This window comes from Bombina bombina, chromosome 6 (assembly GCF_027579735.1).
Source record: "Bombina bombina isolate aBomBom1 chromosome 6, aBomBom1.pri, whole genome shotgun sequence".
Taxonomy (NCBI): domain Eukaryota; kingdom Metazoa; phylum Chordata; class Amphibia; order Anura; family Bombinatoridae; genus Bombina; species Bombina bombina.
The window spans coordinates 53940567-53963669 of record NC_069504.1 but is presented as its reverse complement, the minus strand read 5'-3'; the positions used below and the strand labels follow the sequence as shown (position 1 = coordinate 53963669).

At 37.8% G+C, this 23103-nt stretch overlaps 2 protein-coding genes across 2 annotated transcripts in view; one reads left to right on the top strand and one right to left on the bottom strand.

Moving 5' to 3' along the window:
* The window catches only part of LOC128662589 (tubulin alpha-3 chain), a 31643-nt gene extending 20262 nt beyond the window's left edge, over nt 1–11381 (bottom strand). The window contains exons 1-2 of the mRNA XM_053716403.1: nt 11290–11381; nt 3228–3450 (exon numbers count right to left, since the gene is read on the bottom strand). Of these exons, the coding sequence (XP_053572378.1) occupies nt 3228–3450; nt 11290–11292 (226 nt within the window). The 5' untranslated portion in view covers nt 11293–11381. The remainder of the gene's footprint in view (nt 1–3227; nt 3451–11289) is intronic.
* Nucleotides 2119–23103, top strand: part of LOC128662588 (tubulin alpha-3 chain) — a 33461-nt gene continuing 12476 nt past the window's right edge. The window contains exon 1 of the mRNA XM_053716401.1: nt 2119–2179. The gene's annotated coding sequence lies outside the window, so the exon portion shown is untranslated. The remainder of the gene's footprint in view (nt 2180–23103) is intronic.

Genomic DNA, 23103 nt, shown 5'->3' with positions numbered 1-23103 from the left:
GCTCTATCTAAATCAAGAGTCATTTCTTGGGGTTTTATGTCCCTTTAAGTCTATTTAAATCAAAAGTATCTATAGCTAAATTCTAGCTGCGATTTTAAAGGGTATTTGTACTTTAAATTTATGTCCCACTGGCCTGTGTAGCTCAGAAATTATATTGGTGCTAAATAATTTTATTGCTAGGAAAAGGTTTTGTACTTTTATATTTGTAAGTCAGTCTCATTTATTGGGAAATCTTTTAAGAACTGCACATAAATTGGTTATTGTGTTGAGAATATAAAAACTTCAATAGTTAAGTATTGTGAGTTAATGATCCATATTTTGGCATTGGACTTGTGTTAACCAACTACAAATTGCCTTGTAAGTTTAATGGTAAGGTGTGATGTTTAATAAGCGATTCATTTGGAATTAAGTTTAATTTATAGAAATATCTTTATAGCTTGTATAGAATATTGTAACAGCAGAGACATTTGGCCATAATTAATACGCTATTTACTACGCAAATATAATCATTGTGTATATAAAAAGGTAACTGATCAGAACTACGGATTAAAGATTACATTTTTGGTTAGCATTATTACGTAAATATATCATTCGAGGTTACTACTGAGGTATAATTAAATAAATATTGTAACCTAGCGTATATCTAACACGTTCGATTACACCGCTGAGATAATATTTATGGTAATATTCTAACAGATCTAATAGTATCTGCATATCAGAAGGGTAACACCTGAAAATATGTAAAAACCCAGATATAGAAGGCCAAGTGCTACCTCTGTATAAATGTAACCTTAAATACACTGGGTCTTCCTTTAGCCACATAAAATGGAGTTTGTTTTCAGCTTAAAAAGGAACACTCAGGTCAAAATAAACATGATTCAAATAGAGCAGCAGTTTTAAGACACTTTACTTCAATTATCAAATTTTGCTCAGTATTTTTATATTCACACTTTCTGGGGAACAAGATACTACTGAGCATGTGCACAATCTCACAGGGTATACATATACTAGTCTATGATTGGCTGATGTCTGTCATATGATACAGGGAATCGGAAAATGGGAGAAAAAATAAAATGTCAGAACAAACAAATCTGCTTGATATTCAGAGTAAGTGTTAAATTATTGTCTTTATTATGCAATTTGATTGTATTAAGTGGTCCTTCCTGCTTTATAAGAGTTTGTGAAGCTCAGTTAGTCAAATCACTGTTTAATCTTTGAAAGTAACAAGATCTTTTATCTCCATGTACAATTCCAATTTTTGATCTTAGAAGTTTAAAGGGACAGTTTACCCAAAAATTGTACCCCTTAATTTGTCCACAACGATTTTTCATTCTGAAGTGAATTGTTAAGTAGCTCCTTTACCCTTATTTTGGCATTTGACATATCAGATTTATCCTATGGTTTCACCAGCTATACTTAAAGGGACACTGAACCCAAATGTTTTCTCTTTCGTGATTCAAATAGAGCATGCAATTTTAAGCAACTTTCTAATTTACTCCTATTAATTTTTTTGTTCTCTTACCATCTTTATTTGAAAAAGGCATCTAAGCTTTTTTGGTGGATGAATTTATCCACCAATCAGCAAGAACCCAGGTTGTTCACCAAAAGTAGGCCAGCATCTAAACTTAAATTCTTGCATTTCAGATAAAGATACCAAGAGAATTAAGAAAATTTGATAATCGGAGTAAATTAAAAAAAAAAGTTGCTTAAAAATGTTCTGAATCACAAGAAAAAAATTTGGGTTCAGTGTCCCTTTAAGGTTTCTGATTTTATGTCCAGGCTATTGATATGCAATGTAAACACAGCGAGCAGGAGAAATTACACTCCTGGTGGGGTGTAGAAGAAAATCTAATAAAATAATGGAAACATTGTTCTCTTGAATTATTAATCTGGTTTAACAGATATAAGATAAGAAAACAGTGTGTACAGAAAGTGATGAGATATTTTACCTGCAAGCTCAACCCTTTTCAATAGGATGTGGTTTCAAAGCACAAAACAAGCTATTTCATATACACAAACAGGAAATGCCATTGCTCATACATTCAATACTCTGCAGTTGTATTAACAAGTCATTTGAAATACATTAAAAAGACAGTATACTGTAAAATAGTTTTTCCCTTAAAGAGACATGGTTTGTCCTTTGTTAAAACCTAGCTACTTTCAATGACAGCATACTAAGGTAAGTTGAATAATTGACAAATATACAATAAGAATGCAATATCACTTTGAATTTAATATTTTATGGCAAATTTAAGTTAATTCAGTTTTGCCTACCACTGTATATTGTAACACCCACTTGCCAATCAGAAAATGTATGTATATACACACACACTTTTGCACATGCTCAGTAGAAGCTGAGCCTTAAAATGGGTGCACGTTTTAATATATTAGAAAGTTCTCTTTAAACTGCATGCTTTATCTGACTCATGACTTTGACAGTTGTATCCCTTTAAGTAGCTGTATCAGGCAAGATTTAAAAATTATTTCCATGCCTAAGCAGAGATTTAGGGACAGTCTAGTCAAAATTAAACTTATGATTCAGATAGGGCATGCAATTTTAAACAAATTTCAAATTCACTTTGTTCTCTTGGTATTCTTAGTTTAAAGGTAAACCTAGATAGGCCCTATATGCTAATTTCTAAGGCCTTGAAGGACGCCCATTTTCTCAATGCATTTGATAGTTTTTCACAGCTAGAGGGCGTTAGTTCATGTGTGGCATATAGATAAGTAACTCCACGGGCGTGGGCACAATGTTAACAGGGCACCGATTGGCTAAAATGCATGTCTGACAAAAACTGAAATAAGGAGCAGTCTGCAGATTCTTAGATACAAGGTAATCAGATGTAAAAAGTATATTAATATAACTGTTTATGCAAAACCAGGGAATGGGTAATAAAGGGATTATCTATCTTTGTAAACAAATTGTGGAGTAGACTGTCCCTTTAAAGTTATGATTAAACTACTGAAGAGCATAAGGGAATTACGCTAGCCTGGTTCGGGTGCTTGAAGACTGGAGTAGAGAAACATTGCTCTTAAGTTCTCTAACTGATTATGCTCTTTTCATCATCTTCTCCTTTGCATTCTTTATTTCAATGCCATAAAATCAGTGGTTTCTTGAAATTAAATCAGTTTGGCAGCCAAGGGCTTGGCTTTATCTTAGAGATGGCAACGCTAAACAGGGTTACAAAGGATAAATATAATTATATAATAAATACTCAATACTATACCAATCACAGTTGGCTCAAGGTCAACAAAAACTGCTCGTGGTACATGTTTTCCTGAGCCAGTCTCACTGAAGAAAGTCCCAAAGGACGAGTCTGCTTGTCCCCCAGACACCGTTTCAGACATTCTTCCATCTGGGTGAAGTCCGTGTTCCAGACAGTACAGTTCCCAGCAAGCATTGCCCATTTGAACGCCAGCCTGGCCAACATGGACGGAAATACATTCTCTCTAAAGACAAAGAACAGATAGTTTATTAATACGAGAAAAATATATTGAATATACATTTAGGAAAATATACTTTCCTTTAGTAGCATTTGCTAATGAAACTATGTTCTGTTGTCCCTCTAGTATTCAATACAAGATTTGCAACCATTAAAGTGACACTGAACCCAAATTTTCTCTCACGATTCAGATAGAGCATGCAATTTTAAGCAACTTTCTAATGTACTCATATCAATTTTTCTTCATTCTCTTGGTGTGTTTGAGAAGCAAGAATGTAAGTTTAGATGCCAGCCCATTTTTGGTGAACAACCTGTGTTGTCCTTGCTGATTGGACAGCACCAATAAATAAGTGCTGTCCATGGTCTGAATCAACAATTTGCTGGCTCCTTAGCATAGATGCCTTTTTCAAATAAAGATAGCAAGAGATTGAAGAAAAAAATAGAAGTAAATTAGAAAGTTGCTTAAAGATTGCATGCTCTATCTGAATCATGAAAGAAATTTGGGTTCAGTGTCCCTTTAAGAGGGAAGGATTTTTGTATTTTGAAGTCATAAGTTAATTTGAGTTACTGTGATATTTTAGAAATTGCATTTATTATTGTGGCTAAGTTGAAACAATTTAATGCTATATTAAGTGGTATATGTTGAGTTGATAAGTTTGTGTAAAAATCTGGTTGATTTAAATTATTCTAAGACTATTTGGTAATCTAGTGAGTTGTATTCCCTGGAAATTTCAGATTTGTGGGATATTTTGAGTTAAGGTTAATTTATAGAAATAGTGTCCATAATACTGAGGTACCTCTAATTCATTCTGAGCAAAGGTTAATTTATAGAAATAGCGTCCATACATGGGATAATAGATGATATCTATTGAATAGTAATAGTATTGCAACAACTAGACATATATTTAGTCATAATCAATATACTATTTTCTGCATAAATATAATCAGTGTTTAGAGATTAACTGGTTAGCATTAAGGAATTAATTTTCATTAAATATTAATTTTTATAATAATTTTAGTCATAATTTCTAGCTATCAATAGCATTTTGGAACACACTACAGAGATTATATAACTTTTCACTGGAGTATTGACAAATTCTTCTATACTCATTGGAGATATTGATGACAATTATTAATATTCATAATTACAATACACAACACGGTGGTAATTGCTGCTGATAAATATACCAACATTACTGGAGGACACTCCTGAGACGTATCAAATATACACGTCTATCATATTTCCTTACATTAAACTCCCTCCTTGACCCACTGCAATCTGTGGAGTGTTGGGGCAAAATCCAGAGACGGCAATTATTAAAGGGACATAAAACCCCCAAAAATGTAAACAATTTTCCAATGTACTTTTATCTAATGTTCTTCAGTCTCTTGGTATTCATTGTTGAAAAGCATATCTAGATAGGCTCAGGAGCTAGCTGCTGATTGTGATTGGCTTACCGATGTGTTCAGTTAGCTCCCAGTAGTGCATTTCTGCTCCTTCAAGAAAGAATACGAAGAGAAAGCAAAATTGATAAAGTAAAAATGTTCAACTTTATGCTTTAAATAAAAATATTTTGGGTTTCATGTCCCTGTGAGGTTACCAATGACCTACTTATAGCTACATCACTCTGCTAATAGTCTGATGTCGGCAGTCTGATACCGTTAAACACCTTTTGCTCCAAACCCTCCAATCCTGCGGAATTTGCGACAGCCCTCATGTTCTCTTCCTACCTGTCTAATACATTTAGTGTAGACTTCTCTGGTGCATCCTCTGCCCCTTTACCACTTTCTGTTGAGGTACGACAAGGCTGTCCTTTGTCCCCTTCTCAATCTATAGGTCACCATTAGGTTCCTTTTTAAAGTTCCAGAGGTTTCAATATCATTTGTTTGCTGATGACACCCAAATCTACCTCTGCACCAGACCTATCCTCTTCCTTGCCAACACATCTCACATCATCCTGTATGTCCTCTGACTACCTTAAAGGAACAATGAACCCATCTTTTTCTTTCGCGATTCAGATAGAGCATGCAATTTTAAGCAACTTTCTAATTTACTTCTATTAACAAATTCTCTTCGTTCTATTGCTATCTTTATTTGATAAAGAGGGCATCTTAGTTTTTTTTTTTTTTTTTTTTTTTATTATTATTATTATTTCAGTACTCTGGCCAGCATTTTTTATTGGTGGATGAATTTATCCACCAGTCAGCAAGAACCACCAAGGTTGGTCACCAAAAATGGGCTAGCATCTAAACTTACATTTCAAATAAAGATTCCAAGAGAATGAAGAAAATGTGATAATAGGAGTAAAGTCGCTTAAAATTTCATGCTCCGAGCCACGAAAGAAAAAATTTGGCTTCAGTGTTCCTTTAAGCTAAATCTCCAAAACTGAGCTCCTCATTTTCCCTACTTCTGCCAAAATCTCCAACCTACCCCCCCATTTTCCTAGAACTATCTATTACCCCAACCCCACAAGCCTAATGTCTTCGGGTAATACTTAAATCTTTCTTTCACTTCTCACATTTAGTCTTTGGCCAATTCCTGCTGCTTACACCTTAAAAACACTTCTAAAATTCAACATTTCCTCTCACAAAACACAAGATTTTAATCCGCTCTTATTTCCTGCCTTGACTACTGCAACTCCATCCTATCTGGTCTACCCAAATGCCATCTAGCTCCTTCACAACCCATGATGAATTCCTCTGCCATGCTAGTCTTCCTTGCATGTCACTTCATCTACTGCACCCCTCTACCATTCCCTTCACTGGTTTCCTCTAGCCTCCCGAATTAAACAAAAATTCTGACAGAAATACAATTGCACTGCTCCCTTTATATCTCAGACCTTGTCTCCAGATACTCTTCCCCCACATTCCTTTCACTCTGCTCACAACCTCCTCACATTCCCATCTACAGGACTTCTCCAGACAGGCTCCTATTTTTGCAAACGCTCTGCCTCACTCCACAAGACACTAGTTTGGAAACTCAAGCGCTCCTTAAAGACTACCGTTCAGGGATGCATACAACATACATTTTTTAACCGCGTTGACCCCCTTAGCATGTAAACCATTGAGCCCAGCTGTTTTTTAGATCACCTGCATGTGAGCCGACTACAACAGTGCAGCTCTTGACAGAGCCCCTCTACCCACTTGACCCCTACAAATGTTATCTTGCATCCGTTTATAGCACTCTACAAATAAATAGTAATGCACGCCCAGCAGCTTATCCAGTCACACTATTAATTGGGTGAATGGCATTTTAGAGCTAGCACCCATGTGTCTCTCCCATCAGAGATATCTGCACATTAAAAAAAGTGAGCTGTACACCAAGGCTTGTAATTGGGTGACAACAAAGTCACCAGAAGAAGAAAAATACGCTAACCAGGGGACAGGTGGGAGAATGAAAGTGGGAATTTTTTTTTATACACACACTTAATAAGCAACTAACTAAACTTTACCATCCCCGTAGGCACAAGCAGAATATTAATTTGGTTCACATTTAAAGCTAACTAAAGCAAACTAAACTACTTGCAGACCACAGCCTGCCAGCACAATAGGTTACAACAATATAAATGGCTTTCAGAATGCCTCCATTTAAAGTAATATTTACACTAAGCAGAAGACCTTACAAGATTTATTGCACTTTACAATAATACACACTTATATTACAGGATAATGATTAATAAATCTGTACAAGTATTTCAATACCATTAAATATTAGTTTATTTGCTCAGGTGGGAGTTAAACTCAGATGAACGAATGGGAGATCAGCAGGTTAAATACGGATCATATATCAAGTGACAAAAACATTATACTTTCAGTGTTTGCATAGATTTTACAACTCCTACACAGGCTGTCCAGCATCAGAACTAGATAAACACAGGACACTGGAGGGTTGCACCATCTGCCCCAACGTAGAGTTGGAAGGAACCACTTAGATATACAGATAGATGTGCATTGGTCCTGTGTACTAAACCAAAGAAGTCATGTGCAGCACACACCAGAGTGACAGTGAAGTCACATTGTACACTACATCTCTTCATTTACATGCGATATCCATAAAGATTAAAATGATCATTAAGAATATATACATATACAAACATGGCAAGATATAACAAAGTATGGCAGACAGGTGCGTACATCTTTGCGCCTGTTCACCCTGCTTTGCGTATAGAGGCAGCGATACGCTGCCCGCATTTATCATTGCACACTAAGGCTAATGTGCAACGCCACCGTCTCACTCACAGCCAATCCCACATGAGCATGGGCTTTCATAGCAGGTGGCTGATGGACGCTGCTTCTTAAATCTCAGCTACAGGTTGGCTTATGCGAATCTGTAACCGATGGCACTCTGACCCCTTGATAATTCTAGCCCATAGTATAGATTAGCAATTGAGAGCTGACTTACAAAAAGTTCATACAGAATAAACATCCTTCAAGCATTTAAAGTTTGCAAATATCTGTATATTGTGCCAGCAAAGAGACAATTGGTCATTTAAACACGGATGAGTATGTTTATATTGGCACCCTTAATGACTACATCACTTGTTTACAAAACAGTCCGGATTTTGAGAAATAATCAGCTGATTATCCAAGGTAATCCTCAAAATCTGGCTTATTATGGAGACTTGACAGGTTTGAAAAACAGTGGGCTAAATGTAAAGGGGTTTCTGTATTCCTCTAAGCAGTCACTGGGTAGTATGTAGCCAAGTTAGGAAACATTTCCAGCATACTTAAACTGTTACTCTTGAGCATGGAAGAGCATGAAAGGAGAAGTGTGTATATACACAAAGTCCCACAATGAATCCGCCCTCCTAGGGTCAACCACCTACCTGTTTAGCTTACATATAATAGGCATCCAACAAAAACCCACAACCAACCAGGTTTTTCACCAAAGCTTATGATCAAATTTATTAATATATTTGATCATAAGCGTTGGTGAAAATCCTGGTTTGTTGTGTGCGTGCATATATAATCTATATCTTATTTTCAGCAATATATGGGGGACTACAATTTAAAAGCACATAAAAACAAAAATAAAACCCAATTCTTTTAGAATGCAGATAGAACATACATAGTTTAAACATACAAATAAGGGCAAATCTCACGTTAGTCCATAAAAGAATGCTTCTATGCAATAATCTGGTGATTGTAGATCAAAGTAACTAGATAAAATGCAAGTTATTTACAACAAATTAAAAGACAGCAAGTCATACAAGTATCCTGCTGCCCACACAACGTATGTATGTATATATATTTTAGTACAGTGACATTAGGAAGGTGATTAGTTCAGATATATCAGATTATTTACTACTGCAGGGGTTATAGTATATCACCAGGTCTGTAATGATCTTTGTTAACTTGGCCTAAACATAGGCTTGCTTAAGATTGTAGGCAAGTATGAGGGGTATACGGAACACGGTCCAACCACTGGTCTGTGCATCCGAGGAAAATGAACTCCTCAGTGAAAAAGGACTCTGCTACCAGTTACCCGGAGTGCCGTTGCAAAGCTGCAGATCAGACCTTATATAGTACAGGAGAGCAAGAAAACGCAGGCACTACTCTGTAGGTTAGTGTAAAAAAACAAAAAACACACATCTTTGTTTGGGAACACACCATGTTATGTGTCTCAATAGAGAGCAGGCAAGCACACAAGGCCAGTCTACCTATTAATAAGCGCCACTAGGGGGCATGAAACGCATAAGACTAGCCTTGTATGCTTGCCTGCCCTCTGTTTGGGAACACACCATGTTTTTATGTGTCTCAAAAAAAAAATGTCTTTTTTTTTTTTTTTTTTTACACTAACCGAGTAGTACCTGCGTTTTCTTGCTCAAGATTGTAGTTGACCTGAAGTATGCCACCTTTATAAAAGGTAGGGTAAATAAACCCCCTTAAAGGGATACTAAACCAAATTTTTTTATTTTATGATTCAAATAGAGCATGAGATTTTAAGCACCTTTCTAATTTACTCCTATTATCAATTTTCTTTGTTCTCATGCTATCTTGATTTGAAAAAGCAGTACTGTAAGCTTTAGAGCCGGACCATTTTTTGTTCAGCACATGGGTAGCACTTGCTGATTTGTGGCTAAATGTAGCAAACCAATCAGCAGCTCTACCAAGGTGCTGAACTAAAAAATGGGCCGGCTCCCAAACTTATTAATGCTTTTTAAAATCAAGATAACATGAGAACAAAGAAAAATTGATATGAGTAAATTAGAAAGTTGCTTAAAATTGCATGCTCTATCTGAACCATGAAAGAAAAAATGAGGGGTCAGTATCCCTTTAAAATTAAGCTGCTACTGTCCCAAAAAAATCCGTAATTCCTTGATATAATAATAATACCACTGCAAAGGGCAATGTGCGTTTTTACCCTGAATGCTTATATACTATATAGAAAAGGCATTATCCTTAGTAGCTTTGAAATAAAAACATATGCGACTTGGTTTACATTCCAGGATAAGACACGAAGTGCCAAAACCTTAATAACAGTGCAGTTAAAGTTAAGCGTTCTCATAAGTGGTTAAACTTATATGTAACTTTATTTGCTTTCTAGGATAAGACACCAAGTGTCAGAATCATAACAGCACAGTTAGAGTACTATTAGTGTTATACACTGCCTAATAATGAGAAGTGTTTTATTACATCAATAACAGGAGTGCAACTTAAACTAACAAATCCCCTGACACGGTAGCATTTCACATACGCTTCCTCAGAGAGGGGTGGAGATATATATATATATATAAAAAATTTTCATCTATATATGGGGGACTACAATTTAAAAGCTCATAAAAACAAATTGTTTTTTCTATTTTATAATTCAGATAGAACATACATAGTTTAAACATCTTTGTAATTTACTTCTATTATCAAATTCTCTTTATTTTCTTGTAATCCTTTGTTGAAATACAGGAAAGTAAGCTCAGGAGAGTGCATTAATCTGCAGCACTATATAGCAGTGGTTTTGCAACAATGTTATACATTCGCAAGCAGCACTATTTCCTGTCATAGTACAACAGATGTGCACACTTCCTAGCTAGATATCTCTTCAACAAAGAACATGAGAACGCAGCAAATTTGATAATAGAAGTAAATTGGAAACATTTTAAAAATTGTATTTATCTGGATGATGAAAGAAAAAAATTTGGGTTTCACATCCCTTTAAGTTACAATGTAATATGTGAATATCCAATATTTCTACTTCTCTATGTTTTTTTATATAGGTTAGTGGTACATGAATCCCAAATAGATTGTGCCTTACAATTGGCAAGTATTTAAGGGCCTGATTTATTTCTGTTATCAAATGTGCTTTGTTTTCTTGGTATCTTTTTGAAGAGTAAAACTAGGCAGGCTCAGGAGTGTGCACATGCCCAATACTCTGGCAGCAGTGTTTTGCAACGTTTGTAGCTTTGTTATACAATGTTGCAAAACACTGCTGCCATAGAGTACTAAAGACATTCACAGTCCTGAGCTCTTGTGAGCCTGCCTAGTTTTACTCTTCAATAAAAGATATCAAAAGTACAAAGCAAATTTGCTAACAGAATTACATTGAAAAGTTGTTTAAAATTGTGTGCTCTATCCAAATAATCAGTTTCATTTTGACTTTACTGTCCCTTTAAAGCCCTAAACATCTGCTAATTTTAGAGTATATATACACAAATATACATATTTTTGCTTCAACAATGAAAATTGTAACAGTTAATCACTAAGAAGTGCAGACAATACATAGTTGATTAATGTTTTTCAACCTTTCCTCATTAAGAGCAAATTTAAATTAAACACCCATAAGAAAATACTATAGTAAGAAACAAATAACTAAGGCCTATAAAATATCAGATAATTTTAGACACCTTACCATATTTGCAGAAGCTTTAACTTAAAATTTCAGCTCTAAAACCTATTTTCTGCTCCTAATGAAAACAAAAAACAATCCACAGCAGCTGTGTCACATGCCTTATAAACGTGCACCAGCACTGTGCTCTGATTAGATAGGCTGCAGCCAGCCTGAGAAAAATATTTTAAAGTGACATTACCTAATTTTAGTGAGTCTAGGTAAGTGATACCAAATATTGTTTAGAGGGTCAGCCTATATCATGATATATATATATATATATATATATATATATATATATATATATATATATATATATATGATATATATGTATATTTTTTGTTAATTACTACTACTTTACCTCTAAAGCATCTTACTTGATTTAGATATCCAGTGTCATCTCAGATACCCCAAATATTTTTTTGGGGATCTCCAGCCAATAAGGTTATTTACTAGTAATTATTTTAAAGACAACCATTTTATTAACTGTACTTGCAGAGGGCATTTTAAAATTCAGGGTTAGGACTGAGGATCTTGAGTAAAAGGGACATGAAATCCATTTTTTTTATTTCATGATTCGGATAGAGCATGCAATTTTAAGAAACTTTCTCATTTACGTTTATTATCAAATTTTCTTTGTTCTCTTGGTATCTTTATTTGATAAGCAGGAATGTAAGCTTAGGATCCAGCCTATTTTTGGTTCAGCACCTGGGTAGAGCTTGCTGATTGGTGGCTAAATGTAACCACCAATCAGCAAGCATTACCCAGGGGGCTGAACTAAAAATGGGCCAGCTCCTGAGCTTATATTCCTGCTTTTTCAAATAAAGATACCAAGAGAACAAAGACAAATTGATAATAGGCGTAAATTAGAAAGTTCCTTAAAATTGCATGCTCTATCTGAATCATGAAAGAAAAAAATATGGGTTTAATGTCCCTTTAAAATATTTTTCAGTCTTTGGAATACAAGGGATAGAAAGGTCAAAAATGAAATGTGCATGGATGAATTTCAATTTGAAACATGAGCAGTTTTGCGATATACTTTCATCAGCAAAAACGCTTCTTGTAAAAGTTATTACTGCTTTTCTGTGGCATACACACGTATGCTGTGAGGGCTGTGCACAGTATTAGAACACCATGCCTGCTCAGAGAGGTATTGCTTCTGAACAAATAATTTGTGCCATACAAACCAGTGCTGACTCTCTGAGGAGGTGAGGTGTTTGAATACTGGTGCACTGGGCGTCACAGTATACGTGCGTATGCTGCTGAAAAATAGTAATAACTTTTACCAGAAGCATTTTTACTAATGAAAGTATATTGCAAAACTGCTTCTATTTTAACCTGTAATGCTCCCAAGCACATTTCAGTTTTTAGATTTATATCCCTTTAATAAAGTTCAGATCTAAACTGCGACTAGATACTTTTTTTTGTCTTCTTTTACAATAGAAACAGGGATTCAGTAAGTTGGGGAGACTCCGGTTGGAGGGGGGGAACCTCAGGGGGTGGCAGGAGCACGGGTAGGGGGCGCAGCAGGTCAGATAGCCAGCAGGATGGAGATGGCGGTATGGGTGTGAGGCCTGTAGGGCCTGCAGGCAGAATATCGCTGACGGCAAGTACTGGTGGTGATGAGGCCAGAATGGATGTGTCTGAGGTGGTTCACATGCAGGAAAGGGCAGGTAGCTCTCATAGGGATTGTAAACGTAGGGCCCCTGGTGGGGCTAGGGCTATGAATATTGCTCTGGGACGGGACAGTATGATTGTGTCAGGCACATGTATGGCAGAAGCATCGCACATTATTGAAGCTGCATCGGGCAGGCGGCAGGGAATGGCATCTACTAATAGGCCGCAATCATACACAGGCCAGAGTGAAAATGTGCTTGAGACTAAGGTGAATGAGGAGATGACTAGGAGAGCGGTTGGAGCTTTACTAGGTTTGAGTGATGAGGTTGGTACGGGGAGTGCTGTGTGGGTGGCCTCCCTGGGGCCCCTTCCTTTAACCAGAGTACTCCCCAAAGTGTTTTTTGTTCCCATGTTGCAAAAAGTGGATCAACAAGCATGGACAAGGCTGTTTCAACGTCGTTGGAGGTTGCTGGGCCTAGCAGGGAGCTTGTGACCGCTCTGGTGTCAGTAGGACAAGCCGCAGCATCTGGAGGAGTCGACAGTGGCGCATCTAGAGGTGGGTGTGCATTACAGATCACCACACATGCAGACACGGGCACATCTTCTAGTAATTCAGGCTCTGAAAGTGGAGAAGATTTAGGCCTAGTGGGAAAAGGGTAGCAACAAATGTTTAAGATGATTAAGAAACTGGTAACTGCGCAGAATAAGGCTAAGGCAGAGAGGAGTGGGTTTGCAGAGGCTCCATCAGTTGTGCTAGCAGAAGGTGTAGGGGATACTTATCCTTGTTTGGTACATTCACTGTATGGTCACCTGAAGCCCAAAATCGTGAAGAAAATTCATGAGTTATGTTATGTAAACATATTTGAGCTGACAGTAGAAACATTTAGGACTAAGGAGAGGGCAGCTTATGGCACGGGGCTAAAAACGGTGCGTAGGCCTGAAATGTACGAGGAATGGCAGAAGTGCTTCCGCGTACTGGCTTCCTGTTACATAGACAAGTGGCCGTTGCAAGGGCATAATCTATACAAATACCAGGATACCATAGATGATATCCATAATAGATTTAAGGAAGGGGCATGGCGGGAATACAACATGGCCTTTCGTAGGAAGATGGTAGGGAACCCGTTGCTACATTTTGGGATGCAGGATATACACTTGTGGTTCAAATTGGATGTAGAAGGGGTAGGATCCCCCTCCCCTGGAGCCCACCCTGGCCTTTCCCACTCTGTGCCGCGCCCGAAGAGGCGGAGCAGGGAATGCTGGAAGTACAAGGACAAGCAATGTGACAGAGCAACTAATTGTTTCTTTTATCACATCTGCAAGTTCTGCAGCAGTCCCCATCCTGGGATGGAATTTAGCAAAAAGAGGGAGACTGGAATGGATAAGCTTGCTGGGTGTTGGAGTCAAGAGCGCTGTCTCCGCTTAGGCCAGCAGCAATAGAGCCTTGGCTGGCGCATTACCCGGATCAAGAAGCGGCGGAGCTGCTTAGATCTGGGCTGGTGTGGGGTTTTCGCATACTAGTAAGATATCCGGTTTTGGGATCCTCCATTCATTGTAACCTGAAGTCAGCTTATGAATTCCCACAAGTGGTCAGGGACAAACTAGCCAAGGAATTGGACACGGGGAGGGTAGCGGGTCCTTTCCAGGTAATCCCATTCCCAGATCTAGTTATCTTGCCTTTGGGCATGGTACCAAAAAAGGAGCCTGGAAAATTTAGGATTATCCACTACCCTAAAGGGGCGTCAATCAACAACGCTATCGACCCTGACCTGAGCTCAGTCCATTACCAATCGTTTCACAATGCATTGGAAATGGTGAGGGTGAAGGGGATGATGGCAAAGCTGGATATTGAATCAGCCTTCCGGCTTCTACCCCTTCATCCGTTGTCCTTTCGGTTGATGGCTATGAAGTTTGAAGGGGTTTACTATGTGGATAAATGTTTACCAATGGGGTGCTCCTTGTCATGTGCGTTGTTCAAGTGTTTTAGCTCATTCCTACAGTGGACTGTGAGAAAAACATCAGGAGGTGGGGCTTTGGCCCACTATCTAGGTGATTTTCTTCTAGTGGGTAGCGCAGGTTCTGCAGAATGTAGTAGGCTAATGAATGTTATGCAGGAGTTAATGCCTGATTTCGGGGTACTGCTAGCAGGTGACAAAACCAAAGGCCCATGCACGTGTCTCACGTATTTGGGCATCGAGATTGGCACAGTGGCAGCAGTTTGCAGGCTGCCACTAGATAAGGTTGACCGTCTCTTGCAGGTGGTTAAAAAGGTGTCAGCAGCTGAAGTTATCTCTCTCACAGAGCTTTAGTCTTTACTAGGGCTGCTTAATTTCGTGGGGCGGGCCATCCCAATGTGGAGGGTCTTTAACAAGAGGCTAGAGGGGCAGCTGAAGGGGCTCAGGGGGGCTCACAAATGTTTTCAGGTCACCTCAGAAATGAGGGAGGATTTGGAGGTCTGGGAGCGATTCTTGGTCCATTTCAATGTGGTCTGTTTATGGAGGTCAGATCCCGTCTCCAAACAGTTGTTGCACCTATTCACAGATGCAGTGGGGGGTTTGAGGTATGGGGCATACCTGGATGGGGATTGGAGCGCTGCTCAATGGCCCCAGGACTGGGTTGACACAGGCTTTACCAAGAACATGGCATTGTTATGACTTTTTCCGATAGTGGTAGCCATTGAACTGTGGGGAGATAGACTAGCAAACAAGTCAGTAGTTTTCTGGACGGATAATATGAGAGTGGTGTACGCCATTAACCGTTTATTAGCCTCCTACCCAGCAGTTGCAACTCACCCAAGGCACCTGGTGTTGAGATGTCTGCAGCTCAACATTTGTTTCGCTGCTAGGCACGTGCCGGGGCTGCAGAACGTAGTAGCTGATGCCCTCTCTAGATTTAAGTGGGATATTTTTAGAAAGGCAGCACCAAAGACAGCTAGAACAGGATTAATGTGCCCCTCCCTTCTTTGGCAGCTGGCACGAGCTGGGAAGCCATTCTGCCCTTAATCAAGGCATCGCTGGCTCCCAAAACATGGAACACATACCAGGCTCATTGGAAGTGTTGGGAGAGATTCTGTCAACAAAAGGGCTTTGAGGTACATCGCGCCTCTCAGGTACAGGTGCTTGAGTGGTTAGCATGCTTGAGACAAGAAGGGGTGTCTAGGCTGGCCGTGGCGAGCAGGCTATCGGCAGTAGCGATTTTAAGCAGGTCACTAGGGCTTCCCGATTTTTCTAGTTCATTCCTGGTGGGACAGGTTCTCAATAAATTGAGTTTATTTGAATAAACGGGACCCTGACCGGTCTTTCTTCCAAGCATGGTGTTCTGTTTTATTGTTAAGGTTATCACAATAGAGTACGTGGGGACGTAATAGGAGGTTTATCCCTTAATAACTTAAGTCTAGAAAGTGATAGATAATAATCAAAGGATACGAAGAGAATAAGAATAATTAGATAATAGAAGTAAATTGGAAAGTTGTTTAAAATCACATGCTCTATCTGAATCATGAAAGAAAAAAATTAGGTTTTATATCCCTTTAAAATCCATGGAGTCAGGATTAGGATCTCTTGAACTAGGGGCCTCATCACACACTGCTGTATGGAGCCTGTGGCTATAAATATAGGTGGAAAGTCAGTGTAGATAAATTTCTCCTGTTTTTCCCTCTGACCACCCCCCACTTCCTTATCTTTCACTCATAATTCTTATTGCATTCCAATATAATTACAAAATTATTTTCCCTATAAAACATCTTTGCTGATTTATAATTGTTATTAATACAATTTATTGGTTTCTAAGAGTTTGTTATTGCTGGAGCATGTTCTAGCTCCATAAGGACTCATCTCAGTATGGAACCTGTAGCAGCATCATCAGGACACTATTGAGGACTAATTGTCATCTTATAACGAGGCCTTAATATTTCCTTACTTTATGGAACTAAAATCCAAACTCCTATTGCAATTTCTATTGGCTAGATTACAAGTTGTGCGTTAGGGTTAAAAAGCAGCGTTGAGAGGTCCCAACGCTGCTTTTTAACGCCCGCTGGTATTACGAGTCTTGAAATGACAGGCTCACCGCTCACTTTTTTGGCCAGACTCGGAAATACCGCAAATCCACTTAAGTCAATTGCGTATCCTATATTTTCAATGGGACTTGCATAGCGCCGGTATTACAAGTCTTCCATAAAGTGAGCGTTACACCCTCTCCTGTCAAGACTGGTACCGCATTTTAAAGTCAGTAGTTAAGAGTTTTACACTACAACGCCATAGCATAAAACTCTTAACTAAAGTGCTAAAAAGTACACTAACACCCATAAACTACCTATTAACCCCTAAACCGAGGCCCCCCACATCGCAAACACTTAAATACATTTTTTAACCCCTAATCTGCTGAACCGGACATCGCCGCCACTATAATAAATATATTAACCCCTAAACCGCCGCACCCCAGCATCGCAAACACTATTTAAATATTATTAACCCCTAATCTGCCGGCCCTAACATCGTCGACACCTACCTACATTTATTAACCCCTAATCTGCCGACCCCAACATCGCTGCCACTATATTAAATGTATTAATCCCTAAATCTAAGTCTAACCCTAACCCCCCTAACTTAAATATAATTACAATAAATCTAAATAAAATTACTATAATTAGCTAAATTATTCCTATTTAAAACGAAATACTTACCGATAAAATAAACCCTAAGCTAGCTACAATATAACTAATAGTTACAATGTAGCTTAGGGTTTATTTTTATTTTACAGGCAACTTTGTATTTATTTTAACTAGGTACAATAGTTATTAAATAGTTATTAACTATTTAATAACTTCCTAGTTAAAATAAAGACAAATTTACTTTAAAATAAAACCTAAACTAAGTTACAATTACACATAACAATACACTATAATTAAATTAATTACCTAAACTAAATACAATTAATTACAATTTAAAAAAATTATCTAAAGTACGAAAAAAAACCCCCACTAAATTACAGAAAATAATAAAATAATTACAAGAATTTTAAACTAATTACACCTACTCTAATCCCCCTAACAAAATAAAAAAGCCTCACAAAATAAAGAAAGTCCTACCCTACACTAAATTACAAATAGCCCTTAAAAGGGCCTTTTGCGGGGCATTGCCCCAAAGTAATCAGCTCTTTTACCTGTAAAAAAAAAGTACAATCTTCCCCCAACATTAAAACCCACCACCCACACAACTAACCCTACTCTAAAACCCACCCAATCCCCCCTTAAAAACCTAACACAAACCCCTTGAAGATCATCCTACCATGAGACGTCTTCACCCAACCGGGCAGAAGTGGTCCTCCAGACGGGCAGAAGTCTTCATCCAGACGGCATCTTCTATCTTCATCCATCCGGCGCGGAGCAGGTCCATCTTCAAGACATCCGACACGGAGCATCCTCTTCTTTCTTTGTCCAACGACTGAATGAAGGTTCCTTTAAATGACGTCATCCAAGATGGCGTCCCTTTAATTCCGATTGGCTGATAGAATTCTATCAGCCAATCGGAATTAAAGGGACAGTAAACACTTTGAGATGGTAATATAAAATGATAAATTGTATATAATAAAACAGCTCTGCAATATACTTTCATTATTTATTTTGTCCTCTTTGCCTGTAATTCCATTCTGAAAGTGTGAGCTTTTCAGTTCCTGTTAGAAATGGAAGTGCAGAACACTGTTAAATCCAGCACAACCATTGGCTGCACACTCTAATGACCTATGTATAACTGTCCCTAATTGGCCACAGCAGAGAAGGTAACACAAGTTACAACATGGCAGCTCCCAGTGTTTTATAGACACTAAAACTTTACACTTATTTTGTCACTTTTTAAACAACTAATGAAACTTTAAAAAATACATCTACATGTTAGTCATGGACTAATCTTTTAATGTCCCTTTAAGGTAGAAAAAATCCTATTGGCTGATGCAATCAGCCAATAGGATTGAAGGTCAATCCTATTGGCTGATACAATCAGCCAATAGGATTGAGCTGGCATTCTATTGGCTGTTCCAATCAGCCAATAGAATGTGAGCTCAATCCTATTGGCTGATTGCATTCATTTAAAGGAACCTTCATTCAGTCGTCGGACGAAGAAAGAAGAGGATGCTCTGCGTTGGATGTCTTGAAGAAGGACCCACTCCGCGCCGGATGGATGAAGATAGTAGATGCCGTCTGGATGAAGACTTCTGCCCATCTGGAGGACCTCTTCTGCCCAGCTTGGATGAAGAATTCTGCCCGTTTGGAGGACCACTTCTGCCAGGTTGGGTGAAGGGGGTATTTGTAATTTTTTATTACAGGTGAAAGAGCTGATTACTTTGGGGCAATGCCCCCCAAAAGGCGATTTTAAGGGCTATTTGTAATTTAGTGTAGGGTAGGGCTTTTTTTATTTTGGGGGCCTTTTTTATTTTGTTAGGGGGATTAGAGTAGGTGTAATTAGTTTAAAAATCTTGTAATTATTTTATTATTTTCTGCAATTTAGTTTTTTTTTTTTTCGTACTTTAGATAATTTTTTTAAATTGTAAATAATTGTATTTAGTTTAGGTAATCTATTTAATTATAGTGTAGTGTTAGGTGTAATTGTAACTTAGTTTAGGTTGTATTTTACAGGTAAATGTGTCTTTATTTTAACTAGGAAGTTATTAAATAGTTAATAACTATGTAATAACTATTGTACCTAGTTAAAATAAATATAAGTTTAACTGGCTCCGCCCCACTCCTCCTCCCCTTTTCCAACTTAGAGCGGCTCTTGCCCGCTGAATTCCCCTCCCTCCAAAAAAAAATAAATACTCATGATGCTAATCCCCCATTTTGCTCCAATTAGTTTAGAACAGATAAACGATCCTAGGGTTCCCATTGCAATTGGGGGACCAATCCCAATCTTACCCTTACTAAGGGATAAGTTAAAAAACGGGGTTTCATGTTGATAAGTCCCGGCCACCCATTTTTATCATACACCAATTTTCTTTTTGGTTAACCCTAAATATCATACAATTTATGATTACAATTTCAGACATGTATTATTGCCTGTTTCAGTAGCTACTCTATATCCATTGAACATACTATTCTGCATAATAAAAGTCTTCACATGTTTCTTCATAGCACCGCAGTGGTTTAGATATAGTGTTTATAATGGCAATATTTGTATTTCAATATCTTCGCTCTATTTTTTGTTTGTTTGGGAATTGTATCATTGCTATTATCAACCTTGATATGTGTCTGGACATATGTTCTGTTTAGATGTTACTACTGATTACCTCAATAAAAATTATTCTATAAAAAAAATAAAAATAAATACAAAGTTGCCTGTAAAATAAAAATAAAACCTAAGATAAATACAATGTAACTACGATTTTTAAATTTGTTCAAATAAAGGCGATATATTTTTAATGCTTCCAGGACTATCTCCTCTTTTTTTTTTATTAGTTATATTGTAGCTAGCTTAGGGTTTATTTTATAGGTAAGTATTTAGTTTTAAATAGGAATAATTTAGTGAATTGTATTAATTTTATTTAGATTTATTTAAATGATATTTAAGTTAGGGGGGGTTAGGGTTAGACTTAGGTTTAGGGGTTAATAACTTTATTATAGTGGTGGCGACGTTGGGGGTGGCAGATTACGGGTTAATTAATGTAGTTAGGTTGCGGCGACATTGGGGGCGGCAGATTAGGGGTTAATAAATATAATGTAGGGTTCTGCGATGTTGGGTGCAGCAGATTAGGGGTTCATAAGTATAATGTAGGTGGCGGCGGTGTCCGGAGCGGCAGATTAGGGTTTAATAATATAATGCAGGTGTTGGCGATGTCGGGGGTGGCAGATAAGGGGTTAATAAGTGTAAGATTAGGGGTGTTTAGACTTGGGTTCATGTTAGGGTGTTAGGTGTAGACATAAAAAGTATTTCCCCATAGGAATCAATGGGGCTGCGTTAGAAGCTGAACGCTGCTTTTTTGCAGGTGTTAGGTTTTTTTTCAGCCGGCTCTCCCCCATTGATTCCTATGGGGAAATCGTGCACAAGCAGGACAGAAGAAGGGACAGCTTTGGTCCCGAAACGTCACTACAATAAAAAAATTTTTTGTTGTCAGAAGCCCAGAGAGTGCTTGAAATTATTTGCCTGCTACATACTACTGAGAGCACCCTGGCAGTTGTGGAGAGTTGGTGAGAGTGCAGATACTGAACTTTGCTAATATATATATATATATATAAGTATATATATATATATATATATATATATATATATGTGTTTACTCTTTTTAAATCATAATGACAACAGAAACTACCCAAATGACCCTGATCAAAAGTTTACATACCCTGGTAATTTTGGCCTGATAACATGCACACAAGTTAACACAAAGGGGTTTGAATGGCTATTAAAGGTAACCATCCTCACCTGTGATCTGTTTTCTTGCAATTAGTGTGTGTGTATAAAAGGTCAATGAGTTTCTGGACTCCTGACAGACCCTTGCATCTTTCATCCAGTGCTGCACTGACAATTCTGGATTCTGAGTCATGGGGAAAGCAAAATAATTGTCAAAGGATCTGCGGGAAAAGGTAGTTGAACTGTATAAAACAGGAAAGGGTAATATAAAAAAACATCCAAGGAATTGAGAATGCAAATCAGTAGTGTTCAAACTCTAATAAAGAAGTGGAAAATGAGGCGTTCTGTTGAAACAAAACCGTGGTCAGGTAGACCAACTAACATTTCAGCTACAACTGCCAGGAAAATTGTTCGGGATGCAAAGACAAACCCACAAATAACTTCAGGTGAAATACAGGACATGTGGTGTGGCTGTTTCAAGATGGACAATAAGGAGGAACTTGAAGAAAGATGGGCTGCATGGTCGAGTTGCTAGAAGAATACCATTACTACGCAAATGCCACAAAGTATCCCACTTACAATACGCCAAACAGCACAGAGACAAGCCTCAAACCTTCTGGCACAAAGTCATTTGAAGTGATGAGACCAAAATTGAGCTTTTTGGCCACAACCATAAACGCTACATTTGGAGAGGAGTCAACAAGGCCTATGATGAAAGGTAAACCATTCCTACTGTGAAACACGGAGGTGGATCGCTGATGTTTTGGGGATGTGTGAGCTACAAAGGCACAGGAAATTTGGTCAGAATTGATTGCAAGATGAATGCAGTATGTTATCAAACAGAACACCTCATTTTCCACTTCTTGATTAGAGTTTGAACACTGCTGATTTGCATTCTCAATTCCTTGGATATCTTTTTATATCCCTTTCCTGTTTTATACAGTTCAACTACCTCTTTCCCACAGATCCTTTGACAATTCTTTTTCTTTCCCTATGACTCATAATTCAGTGCAGAACTGGATGAAAGATGCAAGGGTCTGTCAGGAATCCAGAAACTTATTGACCTTTTATACACACACTCTAATTACAAGAAAACAGATCACAGATGAGGATGGTTACCTTTAATAGCCATTCAAACCCCTTTGTGTCAACTTGTGTGCATGTTATCAGGCAAAAATCACCAGGGTATGTAAAGTTTTGATCAGGGTCATTTGGGTAGTTTCTGTTGTCATTATGATTTAAAAAGAGTAAACACAGTTGATTGATACTAAATGGCTTCAGCCAAACACTAACCATGAGTAAAATAAAAGTTTTTGTGTTATCATTCATATTCTCTGAAAAATGGACAAGAAATCATAAATTCTGCCAGGGTATGTAAACTTATGAGCACAACTGTATATATATATATATATATATATATATATATAAAATATGTATATATAACTATATGTGTATGTAAATAAATATATATACACACACACACATACACAAACATATATATAAAATACATTTTTTCCAACAAAGAATTTATGGCATTGTTAGAACTATTTCCGATAGGGGTAGTCATTAAACTGTGGGGAGACAGACTAGCGAACAGGTCAGTAGTTTTCTGGACGAATAATATGAGCGTGGTGTACTCCATTAACAGTTTATCCACCTCCTCCCCAGCAGTTGTAACTTACCTAAGGCACCTGGTGTTGAGATGTCTGCAACTCAACATTTGTTTCGCTGCTAGGCACGTGCCAGGGGTGCCAAACGTAGTAGCTGATGCCCTCTCTAGATTTGAATGGGATATTTTTTGAAAGGCAGCACCAAAGGCAGCTAGAACAGGATTAATGTGCCCCTCCCTTCTTTGGCAGCTGGCACGAGCTGGGAAGCCATCCTTCCC